The following is an 11,103-nucleotide window of genomic DNA, read 5'->3' as shown; positions in this document are numbered from 1 at the left end:
GACTAGACAATCTTTCAGGGTCCCTTCCAATCCCTAATGTTCTGTGATTCTGTGATCCCTTGCTCTCACATGGAGCTGTATTTCCTGTGACCCATGTGCACTCTGCCTGGGAGCACAGCCAAAAGCAGAGAAACTTCTCCCTCAAGTCCAATGAAGGCCAAAGCCCGTGCAGGCGTGCCGGGACCCTCGGAGTGCAGGTCCCCTTCCTTTCTGCCCAGGTAGGAGCAGCCCATAGCACTGGGGACCCTCCTAGCCAGAACCAGTGTGACTTGGCATTGGACCAAATACAGAAGGACTTTTTAGCCTGGACGGAAAGACAGACAAAAACATGATGGAAAAACAATCCTGTGAAGGAGAAGATCAACTCCTCACTGCTTTCCAAAATGAGAACGAAGTGACCATCACGAGAAAAGAGCAGAAGGAGCTTCAAAAACAAGGCGAGGAAGGTAGTTCTTCACCTAGATTGCAATAGCCTCACGGAGCTGCAAGTCAGGGGAAATCATGGGTGCTAGAAATTAACCACAGGAAACAAAGCTACAAAGGGCTATTAAATAAATGCAAAGGTCAACTCTAGCTCAGGATGGGACTGAACCACAGACTGGCAGATGTTGGGACAGCATTCAGGAAAGGTGTTACAAGGTCTTTGACCTGTCCTTGTCCCCACCCCCCCCTGCCGTTGGCCACTGCTGGATGAATCTAGACAGATCCCGGCCTGAGCCAATATAGCTGCTCTTATGTTCCCAAGATCTTACCGTCTTTCCTGAATGGGAATCGAGAAACACAAGAACGAAGCAATCTGTGAACTTCTGGTTGAGCACAACCTGTCAGGAGGAGAGCCACAGCACATGTTGGAAAGGAGATAGGAAAAAACCCAGGACAGGGATACAAACAACACCCACCCAGGGATGTGCTGGTGTGCAGGACGAGCGACATGATAGAGCCATGAAGGTGCAAGTCTGCCTGGCTCACAGGTGACATCATGGGGCAACACAGCACGAGGCTCCAGGGATGCAGTCTCCTGCCCGCCTCAGAGCAGCCAAAGAGACACTGCTGTGCCGCAGGGGCACACACCTCATACTGCACCAGCAGCGGAGTGGAGAACAACATCATGATAGTGCCCAGGCTCACCCAGAGAGAAGCCACAGCAGGCCCTCAACAGTGGAGAGAGGCTTCAGGTGGGCGACGGGCTGTTTCTTACCAGATACTGGGTGCCGGTTTCAGCATTGTGGAAGTGCCGACAGCTCTGGGGAAAGCGGCTCAATAGCACCTTGATGAGGCTCTGGTACCAGGAGACTGTCATGGTGAGGAAGCATCCCTGCAGACATGGAAAAGGGCTGATTTCAGCCTTTCTTTAGCCATGGCACCAGCAGCCATAACGCTACAGCAGCCTTCAGACCCCAAATCAGATGCATCCCTCGCTGTCCACTTAGGCATGCTGACTCAGGGCTACTGACTCTCCATAGAGAAGTCCTGGCAGCCTCCACCTTCCCTTGCCAAATAGGAGCTATGTTCCTGCCCCTATCTTCCCACCAAGCAGGAAGAGAGATGCCCTGCAGCTCCTTCCCTTGGTACCCCCACTCCATCACCAGAGCACAACAGTGGCTGCTGTGTACCATGAATCCATCCCTGCTGCTCACCAGCTGGGGGTCAACGTCAGCAATGGATTTTCCATGCACAGCATCGAGCAGCTCCTCCAGCTCCACCAGCGAGAGTTTGCCCAGCTTGAGCTTGTCAGAAGCCAAAGGCTCCAGAAGGAAGAGGCGCTTCCAGAGGTTGTCCCTGCGGCAGTGGCACTTGGCCAGCTGCACCATGTTGCTGAGCTGCTTCTGGGCTGAGGCCACCTCGGAGGCCATGACGTGTAGAAGAGCCCTGGCCCCAGTTTGACTTGCGTGCCCCCCGCGTAGAACTCGCTGCTGTCCTCCACGTCCTGCCACAGCTCCTGCTCTGCTGGCTGCTGCCGCCCCAGGCTCGTCTCCGGCTCCGCCGCCTCCCAGGCTGCCCGGCCCACCACAGGCTCCAGCACTTCTCGCTGCAAGCGTGGTAGCTTCTTGAAGCGTCGCATATCGGCCGTGAGCCGGGGAAAGAGCTCCCGCTGGCTAGTCATGATGACGTAGAAACGCAAGCTGAAAGCAAGGAGACACTTGTGACCTGGGAAACGGCTGCTCCCTTCTCAGCTGAGCTGCAGATGAATCATGGGCGCCTCTGTCCTTGCCAGTAAGGGTGCTGTCCTCTGCCCAAGACAAGGACACATACCACACTGCCCAGTTCCCTGCTGGGATCCTTCCCAGACAGCACCAAACACGCCTGTTCCCCTTCAGACAGAGCCAGTCCCTCCCAGAGCCCTCCTCCCTAGCCAGAAAGCTTTGGGTGCCATGTCTCTGGGCCCCTAGTGCTCACCGGAGCATGCGCCTCTCTGCCTCACTCTGCTCCTCAAACGGTGCTGCGCTGTGACACACCAGGAGGGACACATCGAATTCATCATGATGACGCAGACCCTCAGAGTCCTTGTACGAGCCAGAGCTGGGAGCAAAAGCACATCAGTATGAAGGGGACCTGGCTTTGTTCCCCCAGAACTCTTGGTCATAACAGAACTATTGGGCACGGGGAATTCAACACAGCAAGACTCCTCAGAAGTGCTACTGGAAGTGTCAAACGCACGTGCGCACACGTACACCACCCCTCCAGGCCATCACAGGAAAGCTGGGCAGAACTGCTGCCTGGCATTACATTGACCAGACAGTTTTCCTGGCATCTTGAGGGGAACTCGCCAACCTCCAGCAGCTCCACGGAACTTGCAGTAGATGCACTCACCTGTTCCATATAGAGACCAGGGCGTATTCGTTCTGTTCTGTGCCTGGTGTCCCCTTCTTGCTGTCACTGCCCGTGGCTGGCCGGGCCATGCGAAGGGGTTTCATGTGGTAGGTGTTGGCGTGGTCAGCGATGTAGTTGTAGAGCTGGTGCGCGGTGATCATGTTGGTGGGCAGGGCCAGCATGCCTAGTGGAAGAGGACATGTTGCCATCACATGAGATGTTCTGTGCCTCTTACCTGGCCAGAGCAGTGTCCTACAAATTACTCTAGGGGACAGAGATCTACAGTAACCCACCTCTCTCCCTCAACATGGCAGCAAGGACTTCCCCTGAAGCTGGGCCCCTCATGTCACCCTCTTTCTGTCATCTTAACTCCCTGGATACTTCAAAGCGTTTATTTCTAAAGCATTTGGAAACCTTTTACCAAGTTATGGGCTGATGATCAACCCAAGACTGATCACACATTAAGCTACATACCTTGGAAAACATGGTTGCGGCCAAATTTGGGGATGTCGGTGTGGTGGGCAATGAAATCCTCCAGGAAGCTAGTGAGATGGTAGCCCTGGCGGAGAGTCATGTGGGAACCCAGCAGATACTGGTGGACTATACGCAAGTGGAAGTCGTAGCTGAACGAATGCACGTGCATGAGGTCCCGCACCTTGTCACACTCCTCCGTGAAGAGCATAGAGAGCTGCAGAGGGACAGAGAGTCAGGACAGGAATGCTACCAGGCACCTCAGACCCTCCTGCAAAGCCCTGCTGACAGCAAGGCATGGCAGAGCTAGTGCAGCCACCCCTGCCCCAAGACCAGAGCAGGATGCAGCTGAGAAGCTGTGTGCACAGTGCAACTAGCGGACTTGCAGGCCTCTTCCCAGGGGATTCAGTTTGGTGGCTCGTTCCACACTTGCCCCCACTCCTGGTCTCGGGTAGGAAGACAGACTGACCAGCACTGTCTCCCTTTTGGCATTAAGTTCATCGCCCTCTCGAGCTGAAAGCCACGTGGCTGTGAAGAAGGACACAGCTGCCTTTCAGGGGAGCACAGCTGCTCTGCACTGCCTAGTCCACAAGCAAGTACAGGACGCACCAGGGCTGGAGTCCCAGCAAGTTCTGGATCTACCGGCAAAGACTGTCTCCCTGAATATCGCTTAAGAGCAGGACGCAGCACAGGGGTCTGTGAGGAGTGGTTGGACCCAGAGATGGGCAACAGCAGAGTTGCTAATGCCCTGTGCTCAGTAGTTAACAGGGACTCAGGCTGGCTCCTGGGAAGCCAGATCCAGTGATAGCTGGTATGTCACAGCTGTGCTTGGAGAGGACATGGCCATCCCCTCTGCCCAGCATGCTGGTTCTTCCTTGGGGCAGCATCAGCCTTCACACCCTCACCCCCAGCCATGCTGCCAGGACAACTGCAGCTGCTGTGCCAGGGGACAGGGTTGGTGAAGGCCCCAGCCTTGGCCTCATGCCAGGTGCCCACAGTTTTAATGTCTTTTGGCTCTCTGACATCTTTGTGCAGTTGACCAACATCATAATCCTTTGGTTTAAGAAGGGGGCAAGCAGGGAAAACCAGCAGGCAGACGGCATTGGCACAAGAACACGCTGCTCTCGCTCTCTGCACCACCTGCATTGCTGCTGCAACGAGCCAGAAGACAACCCGCACAGCCGTGACGAGCCCAGAGAGGAGCCTATAGCTCTGTCCCAGGAAAGACAGGGGAAAAAAAGCAAGAAACATAAGGTGCTTTCCCCATGCCAGCACCTGGGGCCCACCCCATGCTCCTCCCAAGCTGTGCTGCCCACCAGTAAGCACTGCTACGGAAGGCACTGGCACAGGAGGCAAGAGGTAGCTCCAGCAGGAGCCAGGCACTGGGGCACAGCAGCGGAAGCACAGCCAGCGGGGGGTTCAGTCCCACACTGGCAGATCCTGCCATGCTCAGCGTGGCAGTGGCAGGAGAGGACGTACCGCAGACTCAGAGACGGAGCTGGGTCCCATGCAGCTCTTGCTGCGAGCTCTGGCTGTAAGAGTGCCCTGATGGAGAGAGATGCACAGCCAGTGGGAAGAGAGACAAGGCACTGCCCAGCCCTGTTCATGCATCCAGCCTTTCCTGCACAGGCCCATGGTGGGACAAAGGCAGAGGACCTCGACTGTCCCACCTGAGGGAACTCTGGCCAAATCTCAGCGTGTGGCTGGCCAGGCTCCTGTAGCAAGCCCCATGCCTCTTTCCCACTCCTAGGACCATCCCTTCCCAGTGCAAAACCAGGCAAAGTCTTTTCCCAAGTCAGCCAGAGAGTCTGGACGTTCTCCACAGTGCCAGCTGCAGCCCAGTAACCCTGCCCCGTGTACATGCAGGCTTTCCAGGAAAGGCTCAACAAACCATCAGGCAAGATCCTGGCAGGCTCGAAGCTTAGGAGAGTCATTCTTGGCATATACAAGATGCAGCCTTGCTACAGAGCCACCTTGGAAAGGACAGTATGGTCATGCATGCCTCCTGCCTCCGACAGGCTGGGGCTGGCCAGTCTCTAGGCAGCCACCCAGTGCCCTGGGGACACGCAAGAGACACCCCAACACACCAAGAGAGAAGGGAGAGCAAGGCACAGACGTATCCAGAACCAGGGCTCATGGTGCAGAAAGTGATCTCCCCCAGCAAAGGGTAGCCAACCACGTCCACAGATCCCTGATCCCATTCTGCTTCCTTCTTGTTTGAAGGGAAGCAGAGAGCTTCTGGCTTCCTATGCACCCACTTTCTCTGGAGCAGTTATCTTTGCCAGAATTGCTCCTATTTCGCCCCAGTCTGCTCTAACTTGCTCCCTAAGCACAGACGATAGTCATCCTCTTGACAAACCTCCCAGCCCCTTTCACTGCACTCCAGATCTGCTCAAGCAGCACGCCACTGACAGCATGTGGCTGCAAAAGGCTCTGTGCAGTTCTGCTTTTCCATGGGGAGGAAGCAGAGCTCTCCAGAACTTGCTATACTTGAAATATGCACTCTGTCCCAGAGCTCTCTGCCTCCCTCCTCAAAACATCCCCGACCTTGAGTAGCACCAGCTGTGTCTGCAAAGCCATTACCTGGGAGTTCACAGACTGGCCCATGGGGATCCGCGAGCACTCCAGCGCGTACTGCTTCACACAGAAGTAATAGCCCTGGAGAAGAAAGCATATGAGCACAGCACAGGTCTTGAGCCTTCTTCAGGGAAGGAGAACAGCCCCCATGCTTCACCCTCTGGGCTGGGTCCCAGATGCTTTTGCTTCACGTTTTGTCTCCTCTCCTGTCTTAACCAAGTTAGCGCCGCAAACACATGGCTGAGCAGAGAGCACTCTGCCTGGTGCTGAGCCTGTGCATCTTTTATTAGCCCCCCTCCAGGCAACTCTTATTTCTCTGAGCCCTGTAGAACCATCTCTGGCCGACGCACAGTCTTGCAGGACCATGGAAGAGACAGGACAAGAAATGAAGAATCACATTTTCCTGCTGCACTGCTGATCACTCACTTTGTCATCTCCAAAAACTGTCCTTGAAGCCCTACGGATCATACTTTGCTTCTCATTCTTTCTTACCTGGAAAGCCAACTCCATCAGCACAATCCCACCTGGAAGAGCTCTCTGTAGATGATAAGTGGCAACAGCAGGGCTTGTGCTCTAGGAAGAGAAGGACAAAGCTGAAGAGGTTCTCTGGCACAGGAGAGCAGCCCGCACACTAGGGTGCAAGGCTGCCATGAGGTTCTGTGGTAGAAGTGGAAATAGAGGAGTCCCATCAACCAAGCACCCTCACTGGAGAGAGAAGTCATGCCAGAGCTGACTGCAAAAAGAATTCTGACAAGCCTAATGAACAGCCTTTGAGAGAGCACACCAGGCACACTGCTCCCTTCACGTCCTGATTACTCACGAAAGGGTGTTTCTAGAGCAGGACACTGTGAGTTGAGGGGCAATGGGGCTCACAAAACCTCACTCCCGCCTCTCCCTGACAAGCTCTCCCTAGACCATCACATCTGCCTGACACAGCAGCTATCAGAGGCATCCGGTTTGGATTCAGAGCTTAACCATTGCCCTGTTAGGTTGTTCCACCAGATTGCTCTCTTCTCGTTCTCAACTGCAAGGAGTTGTCTTGCCCACAATCCTGTACCATCAGTCAAAGGCAAATGCTAGGAAAGCATCAGAAGAGTGAGAAAGTGTTACACACTCCCATCATCTCTGGCTGATTTCATGTGCCACAGGTGGTTTCTGCCTATCCAGTGACTCAGATGGATTCCTTTTCTAGGTACTCGCCTACTCTCTCTTTTAAACTCATGTTCACAAAACTCACGTAAGCTCTTAAGTTCACAAAATCTTTTGATAATGACCACTTAACTGCTGCACAAAGAAATACTTCCCTCAGCTTTGAAACTGTCTCCCAATACTTTCATTTGACGGCATCTAGATGTTGTATCAAGTAGGACAGCAAGGAGTCAATCCCTTTCCAAGTCAGCTACTGTTTGGCAGAGCTCTGTTCTTTTCCTTCCTAGTTGCCACTTCTTTAGAAATGAGGAACCTCAGCCTGCTCTCACAGCAGAACCATTCCAGGTTTATCTTCTCTAACCTCTTCAGCATTCATCTCACTCTAACTAACGATCCTTCTGCTGCAGAGTTGCCCTTAACCACAAATGCTGAGGTTTCACTGACAGATAAACCTTCAGAATCACACCTAAAGGCAGCTGTCCTGACTCTCTTCTAAGCATCCTCCCAAGTTGCTGCTGTTTTTTTGAGATTTGCCCTGGTTCCATCCAGTCCTAAGAAGGGCCTCTGAGGGCTTTGCGCAGGACACAAAGGAGGGCAAGGAGGTGTCATCTGACCCAACATCCCTGAAGCGGTGCTGGTCTAGGCACACTTCTTTTTGGCTTTGGTATTTTCTCTGCCCTCTCACATCCTTTCTGCCTGAAACCCATTCAAAAGCCAACCAGGAGACTCCACAGTCTGATTTCCATCCCAGTTCCACCCCTCTAACACACACGCACTCACCTTTGGACTCCCTTCTGCTTTTGGCTTCGTGTAGGAGAAGGACCCTCTTCCCTCCACACCCATTGCTGCCAGAGCTCGGATCCGGCTTGTGCTACTGGAAACGACAACAGAGACAGCCTTGAGCAGGAAAGCCAGCAACTCCTGTTGTGCCAAATGAAGGCATGGCTCAGTGTGGCAGCCCTTCTCCAGCAACAAAATGTCACTGACCTGCGAGTGGTGGGTGAGGGCGGCCGCACCTGGACCAGAATGAAGCCCATGCTCTGCAGGTATTGAATGTACTGCTGCAAGAAGGCATTGCACATCTCCTGCAGCCAGGGCTCCTCCTTCACCTTGCAGGGCAGCGCTTCTGTCGAGTCACAGCTGTGGCTGCGGTCTCTCCCTGAAGCTGTAGAGTCATTTGAGCGGTGGCGCTTCTGGAAGAGAAAATAATTTCCTAAGGAGACCTGCTGTGACTGGCCCCAGCAGGTGACATTCACTGGGACACACCAGGTGCCCTGGTTGAGCAGAGGGCACACTTGCCTCTGCCAGAGACCACTGACAGCTGGTTCCCCAAACAGTCCTAGTATGTGTGCTGAAATGCAAGATCCAAGATTTACCCAGCCAGGGACTAACCTAACAGCACCGCGACAGACTGCAGGAAAAGGTGCCCTGGCACAAGGGGAAAATGCACATCTTGCACTTGTGTTAGTGGCTCACAGCTGGCTCATGCAAGGCTCAACAGAGCTTCAGCTTCTACTGCCATAGTAGGAGTCCAATCCCCCTATGAATACTACTGACTTCTCAGGATTTACTAGTAGTTCAGTAGCACTGAATAAAAACAGTTTCCTTTTAAGCATTTTCAGTTCTCCTTTAATGTTTTGAATGTTCCTTGTCTTGCGCTGTGAGAGACTGAAGTTTCTTTTCTTTATCTCTACTTCAAGCCTGTGCTCTTTACATATTTTTATCTGCCTTTTCACTCACCCACCCCAGGAGCAGTGTCTTTACCTGGGTTCTCTCCAGCTATGCTCGACCTTCTCCAAGTCTCTACTCCAATGCCTTTGCCACAAGATGCTTGGTCTCACACTTACTGTCCAGATGAAGACATTAATACACTAGTATTTTAAAAATATACTGGAATGTTACCCATAATACTAACATCTCTTTCTGACACACTCTAAATGGTTTTCCTTTTCATCCAACTGTTTGTAAACTGAAGAAATTGACTGAGCTGTCTGCTCTCTACAGACTCTACAGTTAGTGTACAATACAGGAGGAGATCAAATTTCTCTTCACATGTGCTCAGTTCTACTGGGAACTAGTTCTACTGGGAACCAACACCTCCTATTTCACAGGCTACTCAGGTACCTATCGAGCTCCTTGCAATCTTCTTCTGTTCTGACCAACCTGAAAAGCTACACAGTATTACAAGGCTTGGCATTTCATCTGTCCTGCGATAAACGATCTGGAGATACAGAACCCAACACTCAACCTTGAAACCCCTGCTGCCAGGCTCTTTCAACTGAACAACCAATTTTCATTTTGCTCTGTTCCAAAAACAAAGTGAAATTTTCATTCTGCAATGATACTTTTCCATTCACTTACGAATGATCAATTTCTGTAGCAATCTCTGCTTAAAGACCCTGTCAGAATCCTTTTGACATTTAGATAAATTACAACAGCCTGTTCTTCTCTTCTGACACACATAAAGACTGTGAACAGCCAGTATGGGATCTGCACTGGTTAGAGTCTGTCAGACAGCAACCTGCCCAGGATTCAGCTGGTTTCCTTTCAATTGTTCCAGGTATTTGCTGGGTCCAGGCAAGGTTTACCAGGTCTGGCTGCTGAATGCATAAAGAGAAGTTTTGCTTCCCCAACAGATCAGTACCAGACAGCACTCTGATGGCTTTGCTAGACTCAGCACTGAATTCCTTGGGTAGAAAAAAGAAGTCAGTCTTCCCCAGAGCTGGCATGGCTGCAGGAAAGGCTTTGAAAACCCAAGAATCTTCTTAGTCTCCATCTTAGAGGGTGCAAACTCACCAGAGCAGGTCTGTCTTGGGAAAAGATTGCAAAGCCATCCTTTGCCCCCGTGCACAAAGCCCAACCGCCCTGGTGCTTGCTGACACTCACCTTCCCCTCTACCCTGCCCAGCTGATCGGTCTGGATCTGCTGTCGGAAGGCTGGGTCGAAGAGCAAGGGAGTGGCACAGTAGTGAACCAGGCGTGAGGACTGCTTCAGGGTCTCCAGGTCTGCCAGCTGCACAGCACAAGAGGAACATGGTTACAGCACACAGCCCACATCAAGCCTGGGAACAAGCTGTCCACAACACCACACCGCTGCGCAAACGGAGATCAAAACTGAGAGGGAACCCTCTGTTTTACGGCCTTTCCAGTGCTGGGCAGCAAGGTCCCATGCCCAAGTGTGGTGCTAGAGCCCAGCAACTCCACAAGTTCAAGCAGAGGGCACTGCTCCACAGCTAAACACCATCCCCAGCATACACCCCACTCCAAGCTCCCCTTTGCCATAGGGAAGGTGGTGCTACAAGAAGGCCCAGCCTGCTGCCTGCCCGTCCGGGCTGTACTCACACTGATTGGCATGTTGGACTGTGCTGATCTCTGCTGCCAGGTAACAAAGAGATTTTCAATTTTCATCTGCTTCTCTAGTTCTGGAGTAAAGAGAGCAGCCACAAGAGTATCAAGCCATAGCCCCAAGTATTGCTGCTTCCCCTCGCTCCCACCCTACACAGGCCACAGCCCATTTCCTCACAGCACCCGGACAAGAGGAGCTGAGAACTGTCCCCTCTGCCAGACCTCTTGACAAGTTCCTTGCTTTACCTTTCCTCTCCATGCTCTTGATTTCCAGGAACTGGGCTCCATGTCGCGACACGGGGTCAAAAGGCCCCAAGTCAGGCCCATGGGGTAAGCGCTTGACAGTGGTAACATCCCGCAGAGCTTCGTCAAAGGGCACCACGTCGGGATGGAAGTGCAGAGAGGGCAGGCTGCGGGCAGAGCTGCTCAGCCGGCCTTGATCCTTGCTAGGTGGGGGGCTGGAGCTCCGAATCAGTGCATCCACCTCCAAAGTGGAGTTCAGGAAAGGATTTGGCTCCTAAGCAAGCAGACACAGTCATGAAAGCCTCCTTATCATGAGCCTTGGAGCAAGGATCCACAAGAAGAGAGTAAACCAGATTTTGGCCACCTACAGACATATCTGTTGGTTTTCTCCATCAACAGTCCTGAAGAAAGCAAGCATTGGCCCAACATGGCCCTAACATGCAGTGGGAAGCCCATTCCCCAGCCTCCTCCACCCTAAATAATCTAGCCACAGATGAGTGCTGCAAAC

General features: G+C 52.8%; 1 protein-coding gene across 1 annotated transcript in view; it reads right to left on the bottom strand.

The window, feature by feature from the left end:
* SZT2 (seizure threshold 2 homolog (mouse)) overlaps positions 1–11,103 on the bottom strand; it is a gene marked incomplete at its 5' end in the record, with an annotated part of 58,424 nt that overhangs the window by 2,261 nt on the left and 45,060 nt on the right. The window contains 14 exon segments of the mRNA XM_009877212.1: positions 753–821; positions 1,199–1,315; positions 1,638–1,852; positions 1,855–2,123; positions 2,398–2,520; positions 2,812–2,995; positions 3,286–3,499; positions 5,866–5,940; positions 6,352–6,432; positions 7,789–7,882; positions 7,996–8,201; positions 9,895–10,020; positions 10,350–10,429; positions 10,599–10,869. Coding sequence (XP_009875514.1) covers positions 753–821; positions 1,199–1,315; positions 1,638–1,852; positions 1,855–2,123; positions 2,398–2,520; positions 2,812–2,995; positions 3,286–3,499; positions 5,866–5,940; positions 6,352–6,432; positions 7,789–7,882; positions 7,996–8,201; positions 9,895–10,020; positions 10,350–10,429; positions 10,599–10,869 — 2,124 coding nt within the window.

Source organism: Apaloderma vittatum, unplaced genomic scaffold (assembly GCF_000703405.1).
Source record: "Apaloderma vittatum isolate BGI_N311 unplaced genomic scaffold, ASM70340v1 scaffold13959, whole genome shotgun sequence".
Taxonomy (NCBI): Eukaryota; Metazoa; Chordata; class Aves; order Trogoniformes; family Trogonidae; genus Apaloderma; species Apaloderma vittatum.
Note: the sequence above shows the minus strand (reverse complement) of the source record. Positions and strands in the feature narration are given on the sequence as shown.